The 24,137-nt window shown below is 40.9% G+C and overlaps 1 protein-coding gene and 1 pseudogene across 1 annotated transcript in view; one reads left to right on the forward strand and one right to left on the reverse strand.

Annotated features, from left to right (window-relative positions):
• Positions 1-3,346: 3,346 nt before the first annotated feature.
• DDX10 (DEAD (Asp-Glu-Ala-Asp) box polypeptide 10) overlaps positions 3,347-24,137 on the forward strand; it is a 224,382-nt gene continuing 203,591 nt past the window's right edge. The window contains 6 exon segments of the mRNA XM_006899049.1: positions 3,347-3,575; positions 18,415-18,475; positions 19,186-19,316; positions 20,512-20,670; positions 21,918-22,038; positions 23,190-23,379. Of these exon segments, the coding sequence (XP_006899111.1) occupies positions 3,390-3,575; positions 18,415-18,475; positions 19,186-19,316; positions 20,512-20,670; positions 21,918-22,038; positions 23,190-23,379 (848 nt within the window). The 5' untranslated portion in view covers positions 3,347-3,389.
• On the reverse strand, positions 13,781-14,798 carry LOC102860595 (annotated as a pseudogene).

Here is a 24,137-nt window from a genome sequence, read left to right on the forward strand (position 1 = left end):
CCACCACGGCAGTGTAGTAGGATTTGAAATCAGGGTGAGAGATGCCTCCTACTTTTTTCCTATTTTTAAGGAGTGCTTTGCTTATTTGGGGCTTCTTTCCATTCCAAATGAAACTAGAGATTACCTTTTCCATCTCCTTAAAGAATGGGATTGGTATTTGTATTGGGATTGCATTGAACATATAAATTGCCTTTGGTAGTATTGCCATTTTTACAATATTGAGTCTTCCTATCCATGAGCAAGGGATATGGAGAAGAGTTTTGAACGTACCATGGATTGCCAAGAAAACAAACAGATTCATCCTGGAGCAGGTTAAACCAGGCTGCTCCTTGGATGTAAGGATTCTGGGGCTTCGTCTGACATACTTTGGACATGTAAGGAGGGACAGGTCCTTGGAGAGGGATATCATGCTTGGAAGGGTGGAGGGTGGTGCAAGAGGGAAAGACCCTCTATGAGGTGGGTTTACTCAGTGAGTGTGGTAATCTGGATGAGTGTGTCAGAGGCAATGCGATTGGCACAGGATAGAGCAGGGCTTAGGGCTGTTGCACATAGGGTCGCTATGAGTTGCAAGCAATTCGACGGCACATAACAACAACAACAATGTTCAGAAAAGAACCTCTGGTGGCTTTGTGGTAAGAAGCTGTGCTGCATTCCCAAAGGCACCCGGTATAAATCCACCTGCTCTTCCACAAGAGAAGGATGGACTTCTTTCTTGGTTGCTCTGCAAGCTGCTGGTATAGTCAATATTTTATGACAACACACAACATATGCTTGTATAACTTTTCCTTAATTTACTTTTGACCAAATCTAGTTTTTCCGAGTATTGAAATTTTCCGGCTTACTTTCTCTTCCTCATTCTCTGAGGGAGCTCTGGTGGCTTAATGGTAGGAATTACGTTGTCGCCTCAAAGGGACATTGTTCAAACCCACCCGCTGCTCAGAAGATGAACAATCTCTTGAATGATTTACTACCTCTGAAAAAGCCGCTGAGGGGGTAGGTTATGAGGTTCCAACTTGAAACAACAACTTCTCTCTAATCCATTTCTTGTCTGGAGGACGGGTGGTGTGTGGTCATCCAGTGAGTGGAGTTTAAAAGAGGATTTGACAGTCCACACACTTGGCATGTGAATGGGCAACTCAATCCTCCATCTGTATTTTCCTCGACAACTCTCCTCAATTTCCCTAGTAGTCAGAGCATTTTTGATCAGATGCACACTGATGAAGACTGAAAAATTAATTCTTGAAATTAAAGTCATTTAAATGACCAACGTTAAATTTGTCAAATAAATTTTGCTCCATTACTTATCACTTTGTCTTCAAAGTGGCACTTTAAGGTAAATCCATTCTGATCCTGTTCAGTCTGATCTTCTTGCAGCTACAATTCTTTTTGACCACTGCAGTTGATGGAAATCGGAAGTCATTAACCAGTTGCTTATTCTTGGGCAAGTCTTTGGGCTCTTTGGGCCTAAGAAAAACAAATTATAATTCACAGATAGTAAAAGTGAGTATGTGCATGTGTGATAGGGAGAAGGGCCAATCTTGTGTTGTAGTTGTCAGGTGCCATCGAGTTGAGTACGACTCATAGAGATTCTGTGAACAAAAGATCTGAACCCTGTTCTATCCTGTGACATCCTTACACTTCTTGACACACAAGAGCTCATTGTAGCAATCACCGTGTCAGTCCACCGGGGTAAGGGTCTTCCTCTCCTTCGATGACCCTCCACCCTTCTCAGCATCATGTTCTTCTCCAAGGAATAGCCCTTCCTTCATTCTTTCCTCCAAATAACACTCCAACTGCACCCTCTCCAAGACATATCTATTCATTCTCTTGGCTGTCCATAGAATATTTAGTGCTCTTCTCCAACACCACAGCTCAAAGGTATCAGTTCTTTTTCTGTCATCCTATTCACTGCCTTTCTTTCAGATGCATAGCAAGTAATCAGAAATACTATGGCCTGCATCAGATGCACCTTAGTCCTCAAACTGACATTATTGCTCTTCAATAATTTTGCAAGGTCCCTAACTGTTGATTTTCCTAGTGCGTCTCCTCATTTCTGGACTGCTGGTACCAAGGGTGTTAATTGTGGCTCCAAGCAAGATGTGGCTGTTGACAGTTTCAGTCTCTCCATCATGATGTCCAGTGGCAAGAATCTTTGTTTTCTTTAATATTGATATTCAGTCCATAGCAAAGGCTGCATTCCTTGATTTTCTGTAACAAGTGATTCAAGTCCTCCTCACTTTTAGCAAGCGAGGTTGTGTCATCTGCATACAGCAGGTTATTAATGAGTCTCCCTCTGATCCTGATGTCACATTGCTTTTCACTATGTCCAGCTTCTCGAATAACTTGCTCGTATAAAGACTGAATAGGTATGGAGAGCGAAAACTACTCTGACGCACTCCTTTCTTAATTTTAAACCATGTATTGTTCCTCTGCTCTGTTCGCACAAAAGCCTCCTGGTCCAGATATAGATTCTGCATGAGCACAATTAAGTGCTCTGAGATTCCCATTGTTCACAATGTTAGCCCTAACTTGTTATCCACACAGTCAAATGCCTTTGCATAGTCAATAAAGCACAAATAGACATTATTCCAGTAATCTTTACTTTCAGCCAGGATCCATCTGACATCAGCAGTGACATTCCTGGTGCCACGAAATCTTCTAAATCCTGCTTGAGTTTCTGGTTGTTGTTGTTATGTGCCGTCGAGTCGCTTGCGACTCATAGCGACCCTATGTACAACAGCCCTAAACTCCGCTCTGTCCTGTGCCAATCGCACTGTCTCTGACACTCCCATCCCAATTATCCCAGTCACTGAATCAATCCACCTCATAGTAGGCCTTCCTCTCCTGCGCTGTCCCTCCACCCTCCCAAGCATGATGTCCCTTCTCTAAGGACCGGTCTCTCCTCACAACATGTCCAAAGTATGTTAGACGGAGCCTCAGAATCCTTGCCTCCAAGGAGCCACCCGGTTTAACCCTTTCCAGGACAAATCTGTTTGTTTTCCTAGCAGTCCATGGTATTCTCAGTACTTTCCTCAATTTTAAGCAGCAGGATCTAAACCCAAGTAAACTAGCAACCAGTTCGCACGCGCACATTTAAAGTGTCAGCGTGCTTGCTTGGGCTCCTTAGCTCCTCCCCAATCCTTAGATCATGTCTCTTTGGTTTCCTAGAGACCACTCGGCCACGCCCCATGGGATTCAAGTTGCCAAGTACCATCCGCGTTTTCCTTGCCATCATTGGTTCATTCCCTGGGTTCAAAGGTTAGGGGCGGGGCGCCTCCTTTTGCGCACGCGCTAGTTTTCGCTTTCTCCACGCTGTTTAGGTGGTACGGCCAGCGCCTTTCCATCGGTTTCTTGTGTCTGGGAGGATCTGGTTTGTCACCGAGGACACGATGGGGAAAATTTCGGGTTCTCCGGAACCGGGAGCCCGACCCGACCCGGTTCGGAGCTTTAATCGTTGGAAGAAGAAACATAGCTATAAGCAGCACCAAAAGAAGCAGCTGAGGAAGCAGCTGAAGAAGCCCGAGTGGCAGGTTGAGCGCGAGGTTATCAGCCGCCTCACGCAAAACTATGAGAAGGTGAGGCAGGAGCGGGGTGGTGTTGGATCGGTGCCACTAAGTCGCATCAGGTGGGCAGGCAGGAGGTCTGTGTGTCACTGCCGCGGTGGGTTATTGCTTGACCTGTCCGCTGTTTGCCTTCGTGGGCTGGAGAGTCAATGCAGTGGGACCTATTACGGGGTGGGGGTGGGGTGGGGGTTGTCCAAGTCCCACAAGTTCTCTGCAGACGTCTTGACATCCAGGCCAATACTGCAGTGTTCTTGATGGAACTGTAAGTGGTATGTAAGTGATATTAATGCTGTAGTAGTTATATACTATTCACAATAGTATCGCTATCACTGATATAATAAGTGATCTCTATCTCTTAAAGCCTCCACCATAGGCTTCATGTTAACTGTTTGACTTGACATGAGTTACGCGTTTTAGTATTACTGTTTAGCTGTATTACAGATGAGGAAATTGAGACTCTGAGAGGATAAAAATGTCCCAGACTCTCACACTTAGTTGTTGGTGTGTGATTGGAACATAGACACATGGCTTTTCTGATTTCACAGTATTTGCTTGTAACCTTTATTGCAAACTGTCTGCATCATCCATCCTTTTTCCTGTGCATATATCATTTTCTTCGTTTCCCAGGCCAAGAGAAGCAGGACTTCTTGCCTTCTCCTGGTAGCTAGCATCCCCACAGCTAATACTTCTAGATGAGTGTCTCTGCAGTTACCACATTGATCTGTTTCTCAGCTCAGCTTTTGTGGGTCCATCTGTGCCTCTTCCCTCTGCTTCCCTTTGAAGTCCATGTCTGTTAATCTTCTCCCACCTCCCTCAATGACTGTCCTCTTCTAGTGGGTTTAACTAGGACTTAACATGTGGAACATTCATGGAATGAAATTCCTCACTTGGCACATTGTCAGGTACCGTCGCATGACGATCCTATGAATAACAAATCTGAACCATACTCTGTCCTGCCCCATCTCTGATAATATCTCTGATATGTCCAAGCTGATTGACACTATGTCAGTCCATTTTGTTAGAAGTCTTCCTCTTTTTTTCTGACCCTTTACTTTTAAAAGCATGGTATCTTTTTCTGAGAACTAGCGCCTCTCCTGACAACATGCCCAAAGTGTGTGAGATGAAGTTTTACTGTCTTAGGAGCTGCCTGGTTGCACTCTCTCTCAGATAGACTTGTTTCTTCTTTTGGCAGTCCATTCAGTGTTCTTCACTAGTCCTGCACTTCAAAGACATCATTATTCATTTTACAACTTTTGGTTACATAGGCAGCAATAGAAAAAAACCCCATAACTTCGACCACGTGCACTTTCGTCTTTAAAATGACATAATTGTTCTTTTAGAAGTTTGATGTGGTCCCTAACAGAAGATTTTCCTAGTGCAGCATGTCTTTTGATTTTACTGTTGTTACTATGGAGAAAGGATGAAAGTCCGCACGCAGGTGTCGAGGACTTTCGTTCACAGGGTTGCTATGAGTCGCCTGCGACTTGACAGCACTCAACAACAACAACAACAACAACACACTATGGCTGTTGCTTGTAGGGCCAGGTAAAATGAAGTGATTGACAACCTCAGTTTTTTTTCCATCTATCATTATCTGGCCTGGCATATCTCTACTTTATATGACTCTTAGAGTAAGGAGTTGTGCTGCCAACCCAAAGACAGGCTGTTCAAATATACCAACTGCTCTGAGGGACAAACTTGGCATTCTCCTGTGCAATTTATAGTTTCTTAAAACACTCTGGAGGGTCAGCTATGAGTTATTCTTAACCCAATGACAATGATTTTGATAGTGAGATTTGATTAAACTTAGAGTTTAGGAGTTTGCTTTGAACTTTCGGGTCAAGATAATAATGATTTTGATCGCAGCTCTGCTCACCAGTTGAGTGACTTTGGGCGGCTTACTAAATGGTTGTATATCCTTTCTTGTGTCTTTAAAGGCGCAACAACATCTACTTTTAAGTTGTGTGAATGTAAAAAGCATTCAGTAGAATGCCTGCAATTTAGTAATTACTCAGTGCGCTTTAGTTCAAGTCCCATGTTCTTTTGCCTAGATCGCTACAGTAGGAAAGCAAACTTTTCTCTGTAAAAGACCAAATAATAAAAGCCTTCATTGCTGATGAGTCACAACTGACTCACAGCTGACCCTCCAGTGGGTTTTCAAAGGCTGTATCTCAGGGGAGGAGATTGCCTATCTTTATTCCTTAGTTAGTGGATTTGAACTGCCAGAGAGGCAGCAGCAGCTTGCAGCTCAGCTATTGTGGACTGTGTCACTAATTATTGTTAAGTGCCATCAAGTTGTCTGGACTCATAGTGACCATGTACAATAGTTCTAAAGCCTGCCCTATCCTGAGCCAGTCTCACTGACTCCAACACACCTACCCCCATCACGCCAGTTACTGTGTCAGTCCATCTCATGCAGGATCTTCCTTTCCTGCACTGTCCTTCCACCCTTCTAAGCATGATGTCCTTCTCCAAGGACTGGTCCCGGTAGGCCACGTGCCCCAAGTATGTAAGCTTCATAATCCTTGCCTCCAAGGAGAAGCTTGGTTTCACCTTCTCCAAGACAGATCTCTTTGTTCTCTTGGCAGTCCATGGTATGTTCAGGACTCTCCTCCAGCATTACAGGTCAAAGGCATCAATTCTTCTCTGTCTTTAGTCATTATCTAGCTCTCTGATGCATAGCAACTAATTGCTAAGACCATGGCCTGGCTTAGGTGTACCTTAGCGCCTCGACTGATATAATTATTCTTTAACACCTCACCAGAGCTCCTTTAAAAGGGACAGATAGTACATATCTTTGGCTTTTTAGGTCCTAAGATTGGAATTGAACTCCCTTGCTGTGCAGTTAAATTGCTTCAAGAAAGAATGTTCCAGGAAAAGAACTTACAGAGGTTGCAGTATATCCCAGGGCTCCTAGTAAGAAAGGCCTGGTACACTGTTTCTGTCTGAGTAGGACTGTGCTCCCTACTCAGGGTTTCCCATGGCTGATTCCTCAGAAGTAGATCATAAGACCTTTCTTCCGAGGCATCTCTGGGTGGACTAAAACTTCTCGCCTTTCCATTAAAGGTGAGTGCTTTAAACATTTGCACCACTCATAGCTTCCTGCTTTGCTCATAGGATGATTCTTTGTAAGATGAACAGCCAACATTAAGACCCTTCACAGACCCATAGTTACTTTGAGAAGACTGATCAAACAACTTAACATGTTCTAATACAGTGAAAGATTAAGTTATTTGCAGTTAGGCAGACCTGTTTAAAATCTCACTCAGTTTTATTATTCACTAGATCTTTGTCTTCGGGAAAATTTCTTAAGGTTATTCAGTCACAGTTTTTTCATTCAATAAGCAGGGATCATTAACAACCCAGACTTTTCTGTAAACTAAGTGATACATGATAAGCGTACATGAAGAAACAACTTGTAGTTTTGTGAATTGGAGAGACTCTTTCATGCCTTTCACAGAGTTGTCCTATTATAGCTAGTCACAGTGCTGGTAGTTGATTCCACTTGTTAGCATTGTCTGTGGTGATCATCCTTTTAGCCCCTGCACTGCCGTAGTTACTGATTTTAACTCCTAGCTGCAGTGCAGTGAATTCCTTAGTATGACTTTACATGCAGATTTGACACATCTGGTCCTCCAAGAGGATTGGATAGCTTGCTAATAATGTAAATAATGTAAATAAGGTACATGGCATCGTTGTGGGGTGTGACCATACAGACATGGTGTTTGGAACCCTAAGGGGAGATTGGTCGGTTTTGCCATCCTGCTAGGCTTAAAATGAGCCATCCCAGCGGGTGGCAAGATGGAATCTCACTATCAGCAGGTCAATTCCGATTCATAGTGACTCTGTGGAACAGAGTACAACAGCCCCATAGGCTTTCAAGGCTGTAAATCTTCGTGAAAGTCGACTGTCAATAGCTTTCTCCCTTGGGGTAACTGTGAGTTCTAGCAGCATACCTTTCAGTTAACGAAAGAGTTTTTGACTCTTGTGCACCCAGGACTCCTCCCTTCCCTCGCAACACCTACTCACCATTTACGATGATGTTTAGGTTCCTTCTGCCGACCAGGGAGAGCCAGTGCTGCTGTGTTTTTGTAGCATTTTGTGTATATATTTATTACAGTATTTATGCTGCAGCTTTGGTTATTGGTGTCTTTTTTGACTCTTCTCATTGATCATGACTTGCAAGGTTCCCAGAGAGTGATAGTAGTATAATGAGTAGTAGGAGCTGAATCCATGGGTAGGTGTTTGCTGCATGGCTAGACTTTATTTCTAAATGGCTCTATTCTGGTTGCTAGCACTGGTATATTTGCCGTATTTTTGTATTTAATAATAATGAGTGACAATATCAAGTTTTTTTATATGTTGATGTGCTATTATCCAAATGAGGAAGCTTGACGATATAGCAGCGTTGATTAATACATGTTTAAAGTGAAAAAGAAGTTCTAACCCAAGTACTCTAAGTTGAACATCAGAGTTCTAAACTACTGCGTTGTGTTTGGAGTACTAAACACTATAGTATTTGTATTGTTGGTGGCTGTCAACTTGATATTGACTCCTAGCTGCCGTGCAGTGTCTCTTGTAGACATAGTCTTCGTACTGCCCACCTAATGACTGATTAGAACTCTGCAGATTCGAGGTGCATTGGTCCACCAAGGGGATTAGATAGCTTGCTAATAATACAAATAAGATACATGACACCTTTGTGGGGTATGACCATACAAATACGGTGTTTGGAATCCTAAGTAATGATTGGTTAGCTTTGACATCCTGCTAGGCTTAAAATGAGCATCCCAGAGGCATCAAGGAGGACTCTCAGTGCCATTGAGAAAGATGAACTAGACGTGGAGAGTATCCTTTGCACATGAGACCCGTGTTGAACCTCCTAGAGCCAGGAGCCTAAGAGCTGTGACATTGGAAATGATGAGAGACAAGAGGCAACAGCGCAGCAAAGTGGCAGTAGGGGTATCAGAAGCCAGAGACTGGCATGAGACAGAGTGGTGGGATGCTGGCCCCCAGAGCAAGAAAGCTGAGTGCCTTTGGACAGGAGACTCGGTGTGCAGTACAAGTACTTGTGAGCACTTGCCAGTGGAGCTGGGTTTGCTGACTCCTGAGGCTACATGCCTTGGGGCTGAGCTGCTGGTGGAGTGGGGATGCTTCTGGGTACTATGTTTTCCTTAAAACAAAACTCCCATAAATCCAAAACAAAGCAAAAACCCAGTAAACTAACAAGCTCGTTGCCTGTGAGTTGGAACCAATTCATAGCTGACTTTCCAGCGGATTTTGGAGACTGTAGATTGCACGAGAGAAACTTGCACATCTTTCTCCCATAGAGCTTGTAACCACCTGAGAGGTGTCAGCTTCAAGTTAGCAGTGCAGCTCCCTGCCGACTAGAATTGCTATCAACCTAAACATCAGGATAGAAAAACATTCCTTCTTTACGTTTGGATCTAGAATCCTGTATAGCACAGGTAAGGGAGGCCGGTGGCCTAGTGGTAAGGATGTGGCTGCCAGCCTAAAACTGCACAGCTCCTCTGTGGGAGAACAATGGACAGTCTGCCCTGTTCACGTTCCAGTCTGTTAAAACCCACTGAGGGTGTCAGCTGTGAGTTGATTCTGGCTTGACATTACTTAGTGACATAGGATAAGCATTTAAAGAGTGAAAGCTTGATTTTGGAGTACAGTTCTTGAAACCAGAGCTCTCTGAGGGTAGCATATTGGTAGAGTTGAAAGAGTTAGATAATACTTGTCTGAGCAATGGAGAGGCTAAGGCTGCATGGCTGAGGGTCAGAGAGGGGCTTGCTTTTGGTCAAGGCTAGAGGATGAGGTCCTGATTGAAGAACTGTATCCCCAGTGTTCTTGAGCTGAAATTTTAACTTGCTACTTATCTTGCGAACCCTGTAATCTTGAGGATTGTCTGTGACTTGTGTCCCAGCAGAGAAATAAGAGAGGGTTGTGAGTGGAGGTTTGTCTGATTTCAGACTTGGGCTGTTGATGCTGATGGTAATTCTCTCTCTTCCTTATGAAGTTAAAGGAGGCTGGATGCCACCTCATCCCATTTTTATTTTCTGATGACAGAATAATAATTGATGGCCTTTAAATTGTGGTGTTGGAGGAGAGTACTGAATATCTTATAGATTTCCAAAAGGACAGCAGGTCTATCTTTGGAGGAAGTGCAACCAGAGTGCTCTTTTGAGGCAAAGATGGTGAAATTTCATCTCACGTACTTTGGACATGCTGGGAAAGGTGGTGGGTCAGAGAAAGAGGAAGCCCCTCAATAAGAAGAAGTGACTGTAACAATGAGCTTGAGCGTCTCAGAGATGTTGAGGGTGGCTCAGGATAGGACAAGATTCAGATCTGTTGTTCATTGGCTTGCTGTGAGAAGTAGTAGACTTGATGGCACCTAACAACAGCTGCGACAGATAAACAGTGGTGTATATTCTCTTCTCTTTGGGTGAGAGTGTCAATGCATGGAAACTTTTATTGTAGAGTCTTAGTGCACACATGATATTCACTAACCCCTTGAAATATTCCAGAAATGGATTCAGAAACATCTGAATTGCAGTAATTAAACAAGCTGGAAGGAGGAGTGGCATCCACTTCCTTATATAATAGCTTGCCTCCGGAAACCCTATAAACCTGGAGAGAGGATGAAAGGCACCCAAGCGTCGAGGACTCTCTTTCATAGGGTCGCTATGAGTCGCCTGCGACTCGACGGCACTTAACAACAACAACCATATGAAAAAAGCTCTGGCAAAAAATAAGGTTCCAGGAGTGGATGAGATACCAATTGACATACTTCAGCTAACAGATGCAACCCTGTATGTGCTCATCAGTCTATGCCAGAAAATTTGTATGACAGCTTTCTGTCTGGCTAACAGGAAGAGATCCGTATTTGTTCCCATTCCCTAGAAAGTGATCCAACAGGATGTGGAAATAACTGAACAATATCATTAATATCACATGCAAACAAAAAATTGCTGAAGATTGTCTAGAAACAGCTAGAACAGTACATTGCCAGGGAACTGTTCACACTGGGTTTGGAAGAGGCTGTGGCACCAGAGATACCATCACGGTTTCAAATGGATCCTGGCTGAAAGCAGAGAATATTAGAAGAATGTCTGTTTACTGTGCAAAGGTATTTGACTGCATGGTTCATAATGAACCATGACTAACACTGAGAAGATGGGGAAACCCAGAACACTTCATTATGTTCATCTGAAATCTGTACCTAAAATCGGGAAGCTGTTGTCCGAATGGAACATTGCATGGCTTAGAATCAGGAATGGTGTGCATCAAGGATTTATCCTTTCTCCATACCTATTCAGTCTGTATGCTGAGCAAATAATTAGTGAAGCTGGATTCCATATGAAGAGTATTGTAGCACCAGATTTGGAGGAAGAGTCATCAACAACCTGTGTTGTGAATATGATACCACCTTGTTTGCTGAAAGTGAGGAGGGATTGAAATGCTTGCTACAGAAGATTATTTATACCTTTTGATGTGGATTACATCTCAACATCAAGAAAACAAAGATCCTCAGCACTGGGTCAATAGGCAACATTATAATAGATGGAGAAAGGATTGAAGTTGTCATCTTGCTTGGGATCAACAATCAGCATCCTTGGTACTGGTGGTCAGGAGATCAGGAGGTACATTACATTGACAAGTCCACTGTTGGGGACTTCTCCAGAATATTGCAGAGTGTTGATGTTAGTTTGAAGAATAAGATGCACCTGATTCAGACCATGATCTTTTCAGTCACTTGCTACACATCTGAGAGCTGGACAGTGATTAAGTATGACAGAGAAGATTTGAGGCCTTTGAGTTGTGGTATTGGAGAAGAGTACTGAATATACCATGAACTGCCAAAACAACTTATATGTCTTGGATAAAGTGCAACCAGAATGCTTCTTGGAGGTAAAGATGGTGAATGGTGCAGCTTAGTCCCTCTTACCTTGGGCATGTTTCTAGGAGAAGCTATTCTTTGGCAGGGGATATCAGGCTTAGAAAGGTGGAAGGTCTGTGAAAGAAAGTAAGACCCCAATGAGATGGTTTGACACAGTGACTACAGAAGTGGGCTCAGGTGTGTCAGATATAATGAGGAGGGGACAGGACAGGTCAGGGTTCAGATCTACTGTTCATAGGGTTGTATGAGTCATACTGGATGGGACCTAACAATAAAATAGCAAAATTTTACATTGCTAAGCATTTGCTGCAGAAGGCCAAGGATTGTAATCTTCAATATGGATTGAAGCTTAACATCAAGACAAAGATTCTCACCAATGGGCCAATTGGCAGTACCATGATAGATAGAGAAGAGATTGAGGTTGTTAACAATTTCAGCTTGCTGGGTCCACAGTCAACACTCTTGGCACCAGCAGTCATGAAATCAGAAGATGAATTGCATTAGGAAAGTCTGCTATCATGTACCTCTCTAGAGTACTGAGGAGCAATGATGTTAGTCTAGAGAGTAAGGTGTGCCTGATCCATACCATAGTCCTCGCAGTTACATGCTGTGCATCAGAGAGCTGGACAGTGGCTAAGGATGACAGAAGAATTGATGTGTTTGAGTTGTGGTGCTGGAGAAGAGTCTTGAACATACGATGGACTGCCAAGAAAACAAATAGGTCTGTCTTAGGGTGAGACCAAGTTTCTCCTTGGAGGCAAGGATTTTGAAGCTCTGTCTCACATACTTTGTGCACATGGCCTCGAGGGACTGATCCTTGGAGAAGGACATCATGCTTAGAAGGGTTCAGGGACAGTGCAGGAGAAGAAAACCCCAGATGAGATGGTTGGACATGATAACTGGGGTGGGGGCGGGGGGAGGCTTGGTGCGTCGGAGTCAGTGAGACTGACTAAAGATAGGGCAGAGTTCAGAGCTTTTGTACATAGGGTCGCTGTGAGTCACAGGTAACTGATGGTACATGACAACAACAACAACAACTTGGAATCAGGACTGAACATTTAGAGGGAAGCAAGTTTAGGTTTTTATCTTGTGAACCTTCTGAGTAGATGAATTGTATTTCCTCTGTCACCACACTTCCTCCTGTGATTGTAGCCATGGACCTGACGTGGGACCTCAGTTTGAGCTGAGCTTTGTTCCACACACCTCAACCTTACCAGATGAGTTTGATAGTGCTCATACTATCCAGTACTTCATGGTCGTTATGAATGGAGGTAGTTCTTGAATGATGAGTTCACCAGGTAGAAAATACTAATAGGGATGTTATGGTTGGGAAAATAAACATGAAAACATACAATAAAGAAGTGAAAATACATGGTGTTCTTTGAGGGGGAGATGTTTTTTTTTAGAAGTGCAGCAGTGTATCTTCACACAATTATTGTTAAGTGCTGTTGAGTTGTAGACGACTATTAGCGACCCTATGAATGAAAGACCTGAACATCTGAATACTTTCATCATTTCTCCAAGTTCAAAAAGGCAAGCTGTTTCGGAAGTGGATGCCACACTCCTGCTTCCAAGCTTATTTTAATTGGGGAGCCCCACTAAACACTGTCCACCTTGGGTAACCATCACATTTGACACATCAGTGTCACAGTGTTTAGCATCACAGTAACTGAGAGTTATCACTGTACCAGACCAGTGCTGTACCACTTAGAAGACTGACCAAAACCAATTAAAACTAGGCCTGAGAACCGCAGATTAAAATCACCCACCTTTGGCTTGGTAGCATCTCTTTCTATCCACTAGGCCAACTGAGCTCTCTCTGTGTTGTTGTTGTTGTTGTTAAGTGCTGTCGAGTCATAAATGACTCATAGTGACCCTATGAAAGACCTGAACACTTGTATAACTTTTATCATTTCTCCAAGTTCATAGGGTTTCTGGATGCAAGCTATTTCTTCACACAGTAGCAAAGAATTTCTTACATGATTCCATAACTTTTCTGAAGTCCATACAAAAAGAGTCCCTTTGCTAAAGAGTAGAGAAATAATTTTCATCAAGAGACAGCCAAGAACTTAAAACTAGAGGAATGTACTTTTTGTACCCTTCATTCCTCCCCCAAGGGCTAAACAGAGCAAAAAGGAAGAAGTTTTACGTTCTAGCTAGAAATGTGCAGAACTGGTCACGTGGATGTTTTCACATCTTTTCTGATTGCTATCAACGGCTTCAATTTCACTTAAGTTATGCTTTTAATCTTCCAGTAATCTTTATATAGAATAGTAATAAACGATGATGAAAGTTCTAGAAATAAATATATTCATCTACTGAAAACAAGTCCAACTTTTTCAGAATCTGTTCGTGGACACCACCAGTTGTACAAGTAATACTGCAGATTGCTAACTCTTATACCAAATTTTAGCTTTTCCAAGATTGTCTTATTTTCCATCAAACCTAGTGCATTGAATACGTCAAATCCTTTCAGCTTGTCTATAATGAATGCATCATTCATGAGATCTAAGGGGGCATCTCTGTTGTAGAAGGACTACACAGCTTTGAGGCCCTGTGGACTGGGTAATGCATAACAGTTGAGGGGAGTGTGTAGAAGCTCAGGAAGTCAGTTAGTTTACCACTTGAGCTCTCTACTACAGAGGTGTACATAACGTGCTCCTGGGGAAGAAACCAGTGGGCAAGGGCAACTTCCTCTTCATCCATCACTGGAGCAAGATGAAACTGCTTCAGGTAACTGTTGATTAGTTCTTGGATGGCTTTGATGTCTTTTTGTTTCATTGGTCTCAAACCGGAAGTCTTTGTAACATCTGGAAGCCTGTATAGCTTCTCTGTAAAGACATATTTCTACTCAAGAGAGAAAATTTCACGTCTACCAATTTTCTGGGGTACATTGTCTTTATCTGGTTCAGTTGCACGGTGAGATGTTACTACTTCGTTTAGCTTGGGTAAGGGTTGTGTGTCCCAAAACAGGTATCTGTGTTTCACAGCTTTGTCAATGTACCTGACTGGGACCTGGCACGTGGATAAAAGCTCCGTTGCTTTCTGGATATCCTGCAGCTTCTGCATTGGGATGGTGGGATTTTTTTGATGGCTGCTGAATTTTAATCTACTGGGAATCAGATGCAGGCAGAATCTGACTTGGTGCCTCCGGAATTTAGCTTTTCCAATTTCCTGTTCTGTTTCTTCTTGGCTCCTAAATCTTCTCCAAAAGAGTTCCTTCTTTTGGCCTGCTCCTTCTCCTCATTGCCCCTGTCTATCCCACACGTGGCCTGATCGTCCAGCTCCAAGTTTTGCTGGCTGGCCGCAGACTCTCTGTCCTCCACCATGGCAGAGGCGTGGGCTGGGGTAGCTGTGCCGAGGAGTCTGGAGCTCTGAGTTGTGGGGAGGGGTCAGCGCTGCGAGGGGTCAGCGCTGCTAGGAGATGTCTCTTGATTGTTGCTTTTGTCCCCAAGTTGGCTTCAGATGAAGAAAGGATTGGAGCTGAATTATGGCTAGCTCTGGATTGTGGTAGGCATGGTAATAGACCCCCTGGGTTATCTGGAACCTGTGAATATGCTGTAATTTGAAAGTCGTGTTGAATTTGCAAATAGAATTAAGGGAGCTCTGGTGGCCTAGTGGCAAGAAGTTGCGCTGCAATCCCAGAGGCATGCAGTTTGAATCCACCAGATGCTCCTTGAGAAGGAGGGGCAGTCTCCTCCTTTGCCAGTTGGATCTGATTCGATAGCACACAACAAGGGGGGAAAAACCCCCAACCAACCCAAAACTAATAGAATTAAGGATTATCCTGTTGGGGCCAGTTTGAAAACCCAGACTCACTGCAATTGAATCAATTCCAACCTACAGTGGTCCTCTATTGGGATTCAGACAGGGGTCTCATAGCAAAAGTTCACAGAATCCTATAGGGCCTTCACAAGCAAAATCCTGTAATCTAGTCACAAAATGGGAAAAAGACATGAAAAGACTTCATAGAAGAGGACATTTGGATAGCCAAGAAATACATGAAGAAATTTTCAAAATCACTAACAATCAAAGAGATGCAGATCAAAATGACAATGAGATACCAACTCACTCTAGTAGCAGTAGCAAAGCTTAACAAAACAGCAAACAGTAAATGTTGGAGAGGATGAGATGAGATTGTAATTCTTATGCACTGCTGTTGGGATTGTAAAACGGTACAATTCCTGTGGAAGGCAGTTTGACATTTCCTCAAATGGAATAGCTGTGACCCAGCTATTCCTCTGCTAGGAATATATCCCAAGGAAATCAGAACGGAAACACAAATGAACATTTGTACACTTATTCATAGCAGTGTTATTCACAATAGCAAGAAAATCTAAATAATCCAAATGGCCATCAACATTCACAGGATGGAATACTATGCACCACTAACAAAAAACAACTTTGTAAAATACCATATGACTTGGGATAAATAGTGTGTTATGCTAGTAAAATATCTCAATCACATAAGGACAAATATTCAATAAAGTCACTATTGTGAAAATAGGATAATTCTGTAAGACATGTGTAAATGTCCAAGAGGGAGAGAATGGGGGAGGGGGGCTGAAAAAGAAGGGGGGAAAATCACTGGGCTATCAGAGGTTAGTGAGTAGGTGGGGTGAAGTAATAGAAAAGGTTCAGTGTGGAATTGAAAAGGTGGGGTGATCATAAGTATAGGACAATGGTAATTATATAAAATATAATATATATGAATGATTGTATAAAACAAAGTAATGTGTAAAACATGATATATATGAATTATTATATACAAACCAATACAAAAATGAAAAAATATTTATGGGAAGAAACTGCTCATCTTTTCTCCTGGAGCAACTGATGGATTTGAACTGCTGTCCCTTGGGTTAGCAGCCTGGCACTATACCAGAGCTCCCTCTTGTAAAGATTGCAGTCCTAAGAAACCCTGTAGGCAGTTCTTCTCTGTCACATTGGGTCACTCTGAGTTGAAATAGACTCAACAACATTTGATAAGGATTGTCACTGAAACATAATTTCTTTTAATTATGAAGAGTGGTAATACAGATTTCAGAGGGAATGTGATGGCAGGAGAAGAGATAAAGGGAAAGAAAACTGAGTTGTGTGTTTATTGTGGTTGACTTGTTTTATTTCTTGGTAGGAACTACAGCCCTCATCTAATTTGGCTTCTGAATATTCTTTGGAGTGTAGCTGGAAATGTTATAGGTCAAAGTTTGCAGACTTTTTCTCTGAAGAATTAAGTAGGCAATACTAGCCTCTGTGGCCCATATGGTTTCTCTCACAGCTACAGAGACAATTTCAAAAGTGAATTAGTATATAAGTGAATGGATATAACTTTGCTCCAGTTAAAAGGTCGAAAGTCACTGAAATAGAGGAAGACCCTCAAAGAGATAGATTGACACAGTGGCTGTAGCAGTGGGCTCAAGCATGTAGGAGATGATGAGGATGGCACAGGGTAAGGCAAGGTTCAGATTTGTGGTTCCTGGCGTTGCTATGACTCCTGGTCTACTTAATGGCACTTAACAACAATAACAGCAACAACGGTGTTAAGCTGACTTTGAAAAGTTGTATGGTATTCCATTTGAGCAGCCCACTTTGCTTCTGTTGTCTGTACCTTTGATGACATTCAGAAATGTTTTGGTAGTCTACCTCCTTTTGTAAGCATATCATTCCCTATATAAACAGCTTCTTAGCTGCTAAAGGTACAAATAAAAGGGTGGACTGTTCCTAATTTTAATGTTTGGTTTGGGATATTTATCTTCTAATGAGATTTTTTGCTGGGTCAGGGTGTTATTTGAGTGAAATATTCTTGCCAGCATCCAAAAACAGCATCAATGTTCTCAGTGTAAATGCCGGTTCACTCATCAATCGTGCCGACTCTCCAGTGTTCCTTGGGGTGCTTTGTAGGGACATTGGCACTGTTTTAATATTTCTGCCTTAGGACAGAGTAGCCCTCCCCGGGTTACATCAGGAACCTTGGAGAAGATGTGTAGATTGTAAGATGAAATACAGGCTGTTGTCCCTTTATTGCCTGGAGTGTAATTTAAATAAATGAACCTTACAAATGTAACTTCCTCTTTTGTGAATCATGAATAATTTGGTAGCATATTCCCAGATCCGAGCTGTAGTTTCTGCTTTCAACATTTGCAATAAAATAATTCTCCTGAGTAGCCGGAATGATATTCATAAATTGGATTTATGCTAATGAAGATCATCGGCAAGGAACATTTGGATAATGTAAAGTTAAAGGGCAAAATGATACTTACTGTGGCTTCAAAGCACGAGAAAGACATTCTGATTATTGTGAAATAATACCTTTTCTTCAGGACACCTGAAAATGAGTAGTTGTCAGGTTGGATTTCACATGTCCCCGTATTTATAGAGAAAAATTTGAAAGGTTTGTGCCTAATAATATGTATTTGTCCAATTTATTTTAATCTATTCCTCCAAAATTTGTAATTAGGTTGTTCTCATCATGGTCTGGGATTTATAGTTACTTGCCTCCTAAATTCTCTTTTCCGCTCCTCTCTTTAATTCTTTAAAGGATGACTGGAAGTAAATTTTCTTTCTAAAATTGGTGTAGTGATCACTTACTGTGTACTATTTTGGAGACCAAGTGTGTTCAAGGTAGTTGTTTGTGTGTGTGTATGTGTGTCAGTTGGGGTTGAGGGAGAGAGAGAAAAGGAAAATTTTAAAGACAAGTTGAAATTACAAATTTTCTATTTTTTAATTTAAAATAGCTTCTTAATGGCATATTTTCTTCAGGAGGAATGATAATTTTTAATTAGAAGTAATAATTGAATTCTGAGTGAACTTGAAGTACCCAGAATGAACTTGGTAGCACAGTTTTGTTTAAAGTCAACGAGTAAAGAAATGTTTTATTGTGAAACAAATGTTTTTGGGTTTTTAAAATATGATATAGTTCACACTTTTCATTTTTATCCCCTTCAGATAAATGTAAATGAAATTACAAGATTTTCGGATTTCCCTTTGTCCAAAAAAACATTGAAGGGTAAGTAAATAGTGATCCTGGGACATGTTATTTAATTTTGATTTTTTTTTTAACATAAATGGAAGAGAGTTCAGAGAGAATTTAACCTGAAAAATCTTATTTTGGCTTGTGATTTGATATGATGGAAACTGCAACAAGAAATAATACTAATTCATTTGAGGTTTTACCAATTTGTCATTATCTGTTTTCCTGACCCAAAACCCACTGCTATTGAATGAGTTCTGACTCAGAGAGATCTTTGTTGGGTTTCTAAGACTGTAAATCTTTAGTGGAGATTGCACATCCTTTCCTCTTGCAGTGACTGGTGGGTTTGAACTGCTAGCCTTTTAGTTTGTAGCCCAGTATATTTTGCACTGTGTCACTGTTATATTGTTGATTGCCTTCGAGTCAAGCATGACTTGTTTAGCAACCCTATGAACAAAAGTCTTCACTCAGGTCCCTCTACAACCATTGACATTTGTCAAAGTTCATAGAGTTTCCAGAGGCATGTTGTTTAGGAAGTGGATGCCATTCCTGCTGTCTAGACAGATTAAGAAACAATGGTGGAAAGAAAAGATGGTAGGAAACTTTGAATAGTTAAAATTAAAAAAACACCAAAAACCAACACAACACCCCAACCTAACCGAGTTGAAATAAGCAAAGAAATAAAATTAACACTTTATTGGAGGAATTTGCTCAGGTACTATTTTCTTCCCCTCTTATACTACCAGGTTTACAGGAAGCCCAGTACCGTTTGGTAACAGAGATACAGAAACAGACCATTGGATTGGCTCTGCAAGGGAAAGATGTGCTTGGAGCTGCCAAAACTGGATCTGGCAAAACTTTGGCTTTCCTTGTTCCAGTGAGTATTGTGCTCATGTTGAATCTGTTCATCTATCACCCAGTTTTATAATCTCTCTTTGTGACTCTTGACATAGGGTACAGTAGACTTTCATGCTAGAATGCTACCCTCAGGAGACAGAGGCCATAACTGTCTTGACTCCACCATATTCCCTAAGCCCTAGCATAGGGCCTTGGATTCAGCAAGCATTTTCTAATTTATGGAGTGAATGAATTACTGTGTCTTGACAAGTCATTACATTCTTGTAATGTGCAGCATTCCCGCATGGTAGGTTAGAATGATTCTGCTCTGAAGTAAGGCAAATAGAGGATGCTCTTGATGTTCTCACCCTTGTAGACTTGTAGTTGAGTGTACACTTGCCACCTGTTTAGGATAAAGCTGAAGTCTTCAGGACTTCAGAACCATTCTTTTGAACTCCCTGCTGAGAATTTGTATTTCTACCCCAAATAAACAGAATCAGAGTCTGCATTTTAAAAAGATCTGCATATGTAAGCCTAAGATTCACACCGGAATTTCAAAGAATCACCTGAAGATTTTGTAAAGATTTAGATTCTGGTTCCATACATGTAAGGCAATTCTCAGTAAGTGGCTGAGGTAGAATGAGCAAGTTTGAAGACGTGGGAATGAGCTTGCTTGAAGGAACTTTGGTCATTGATTGCCAATTTTCTGGGACATTCATAGCTGTTCTTTATAGCAGTAAAACGAGATCCTCTCCAGAATTATTTACATTTCAGTTATGCATCTGATCTTCTAATTTTTAATTTGATTCAAAAAGATCATATTTTAGTTTTCTTCCAAGTATCAGAAAACCAGTTCTTTCTCCTAAATTTTGTTTCCTCTACCCCACGGTATCTTTTCTTTGGCGATTGATTCGCTAGCAGCTGCAGAGAGGAAAGTTCGTTTCAATATGCTTTCTGCTTATGAAATAACTGTCGGTGGGCCTGCCTACACCAGTCTCCGGATAGTATGGCTCTGGCAGTAGTTGAATTACCATGGCATTTCTTTTTCTTTTCTCTCTGAATGAAGAGGGAGATTTCTAGTAGATGATGGAAAAAGAAACAAATCTTTGCTTATTCTGGTTGCATAAATGTCGTGTTTTAGGTGGGTGGTACGTTTGATCTAGAGGGGCAAGATTGAGGCTCAGGGATGGCTTTTCTAAAGACTTACTGATTTCTTATTTTCTGTCTCTTTGTAGGTGCTGGAAGCCTTATACCGTCTGCAGTGGACCTCAGCAGATGGCCTGGGAGTTCTGATAATATCACCTACGAGAGAACTGGCCTATCAGACCTTTGAGGTTCTCCGCAAAGTAGGGAAAAATCACGACTTCTCAGCTGGTCTTGTCATTGGTGGAAAGGTTTGTCCTTTTGTGCTAGCCTTTTCTCTCTCTCTCTCACTTTATAGCCTTCGTTGGAGCACTGTGATAGTTGACAAGGCAGAGGTGGAGAGTTCATCTTCACAGTCTAGTCTCCAGACAAGACTTTGGAGGTGGCGAGTCTTGGTCTGTTGTCCTCTAGAGTCTGTTGTCGCTTTTGTAGATTAAGAAAGTCCATTTGTGAGTATATCTGGACTTAATTAGGTTCTATGTGACTAATACACTGCTGCACTAGACTATAATGTACTAAAAATCATTGGTATGGAGTCAGTTCCAACTCATAACAAATCTCCATTGGGTTCCTGAAGTTGTAATATATACAAGAGGAGAATGCATATCTTTTGAAGAGTGGCTGGTGTATTTGAACTGCTAACTTTTTTGGTTAGCAGCTTGATATATTTATTATGTGCTAGGATACTAGGGCTTCTTCATGTATTCCAACCAATCTTTAAGTTGATTTGTTAATATACAATGAGAAAGACAACCATTTCAGTCTGAGAAAGATTGATTCCCTTTAAAAACATCTGCAAGGGGTTAAATAATTCAGGGCATTACTAGGTTAGAAAAAGAAGAAAAGATGATCATTTTCTTGAAGGATGTTTGTAGTAAAGCATTGTTAAATTTGCTGTTTAACTCTTACTTTGCCTTACAGTTTACCTGAAGTGTTTATATTTACTCAAGGCTATTCTTGACTGAGGATGAACACTTTTTGACATTACTTACACATGTGTACAAAAGGAAATAATAGCATCACACAGGCTCTTACACTTTTATGCTTCTCACCTTGCCTTAACACTTAACAACATTGTGGTTCTAGGTTCCAGGGAGAGCTAATATATAGGGAGTTCAGTTATTTTTTTCAGTTCACAGAGTGGTGTCAGGGAGCCTATTTTCAAAATATGGAAGTAATTCCAGTTTTTCAGTCTGTTCTGGTAGACTTGCTGGGAAACTAAGACTTGAAACATTCATACAGTTAGTATTATCTTTCCCTAACCTTAAAATCTTGGGTATGGTTAAGAATCTAGAAGAACTGTGACCTCTGTATGCCTTCAGGAAGGACTATATTAAGCTCTGAAATTGGATGTGTTGCAGAAACAGAAAGGAGGTGTTAGGTTTATTTCTAAAGTTTCAAAACTACTAGGATGAAATGCCACATGTGTTCTTTATAGTCTTGGTGCACAGCCTGCTTGTAGTAGGGCATGTATTCTAAAGAAACTACACTTTTTCAGGATCTGAAACATGAAGCTGAAAGGATCAATAATATAAATATTCTAGTTTGCACACCTGGTCGACTTCTGCAGCATATGGACGAAACAGTATGTTTCCATGCTACCAATCTCCAGATTTTAGGTGAGTCTCATTTATTTCGCAGGAAGAATTTCAGACGTAGGAGAGAGCTTTCACAGACTCTGATGAACAAATGTTTTATTGAATAAATGTATGGGTAAGAAAAATTTATAGAATAACAATGAAATTTTTAAAAAAATATACATGCAGAAAGCACGAGATTTATTTAGTTTTTTTGATTGTTAAAAGAGCCAAAAAGAAAAGTAATATATATGAAATTAGACACTTCAGGGTTCAACAGTCCTGAGAATATTCTAAGTTCTTGAATAGTGCTGATGGTTCCTGTGCTTCCTGGCCAATCAAAAGACTGGAAGCTCAGATCTAGCCAGAAACACACTGGAAGAAAAGCTTGTGACGTACATCTGGAAACTTAGTCGCTGCAGACCCTTCTGCAGCACGGTTTTACTCTAACACGCTTCACCTTGCCTTGGGATCTACTAATGGCACCTTGTTTCTAAAGACTTTTTTTTTTTTAAGTATTTTCAAAGACACATCTGCTTATGGTAACTTGAAAAATCAGAGTGGCATTTTTTCCAAATTCTTTTCTGAATTGAGAGGAAGAAAAATTGAGAACAAAAAATTCAAATGCAGAAAGACTAAACATATTGGTAATGAACCACTGAGACTCTGGTACTTTGATACCCAACCACCTAGGACAAAAATCTATCATCATGGCTCAAATTTCAGTCAGAAAACAAGACAGGTCCACAAGATGACCAGTGACACTCAACCTGTTAGAATAACCAAACAGGGAAAGTCAAAAGAGCAGCCAGCATTTGCCAAGGATAAAGCCCTAAAGGCAGAGAGGGGTTAGAAGGACTAACAAAAATGAGAAGTACAGGGTGGAAATGGGAAAAGTGCTGTGAAATTGTGAGTTTTGTGTTGTAAAAAATGTGTATATGTGATTGAATGAAAAACCAATATACTTTGTAAACTTTTATTCAAATTACAATAAAAACTTAGAACGAGCTTATATTATCTTTGTTAAGACAAAAACATTGACCTTGCCATATTCCTAAAAATTAACGTCCAGGCATAATTTCCTTAGGTTTCCCACAAGTTTCCTTTTTGCTTGAAAATCTATCTGGTATACTGTCTTGCATTTCTCCTAATACATATGAATACTAACATTCAGCTTGTAATTCCTTTTTTAGTTCTTGATGAAGCAGATAGAATCTTGGATATGGGATTTGCTGACACCGTGAATGCTATCATCGAAAATCTTCCTCAGGAACGCCAGACTTTGCTTTTCTCAGCAACACAGACCAAATCTGTGAAGGACCTTGCACGCTTGAGCTTGAAAAACCCCGAGTATGTCTGGGTTCATGAGAAAGCAAAATACAGGTATGCGCCAGAGTTCACTATTTTAAATAAGTACTACTTTTCCAGGAAATAAAAACATCATTTTGTGAGTTTATTTCTAGATGTGTAAAGCATAGTAAATACATACATTAAAATTTCTCAAAATTCTAGGTAGATCTACCAGATAAGAGAATATTTTAAAACCACCATTTTCCAAAATCTGGTTGAGGGAAAAAATACAATTTTTTTTTCTGTAGGATTTTAATAGATATTTTACGATTCACTAACCTCCTTTTCATAGTACATGTGTTATTTTGAAAGAAATTCTTTTCCCCCTTTTTACTTCAAGACTTCTCAGAACATTTCACTTATTATGTCATGACTAGAAGGACTTTTCAAAGCAATGGAGAGTAGATACAGCTTGTTATATTTTTCAAAATGATTTTATTGTAGAAAATTTCGTTTAGGTGCATTATTTAGGACTAGAGCTGTGGAAACAGTTTATCAATTGCATTAATAAAAATAATTTTCTGTTTAAAATTACACTAGAAATTGCTTTTTTTTTCCTTTTTTCATTATTTTTTTTTTAAATTTTATTATTTTCATGTGTGTGTACCGTCAAATCAGATCTGACTGGTACAGGAGGAGATTGTCCCTCCTTTCTTGGCGGAGCATCTGGTGGATTCGAACCATGCGCCTCTGGGATTGCAGTACAGCTTCTTGCCACTAGGCCACCAGAGCTCCCCTAGAAATTGCTATTTTATTTCTACTAAAAATTTTATAATAATGTGTCAGTGAGT

This window comes from Elephantulus edwardii, unplaced genomic scaffold, assembly GCF_000299155.1.
Source record: "Elephantulus edwardii isolate Elephantulus edwardi_28Jun2011 unplaced genomic scaffold, EleEdw1.0 scaffold00245, whole genome shotgun sequence".
Lineage (NCBI taxonomy): Eukaryota > Metazoa > Chordata > Mammalia > Macroscelidea > Macroscelididae > Elephantulus > Elephantulus edwardii.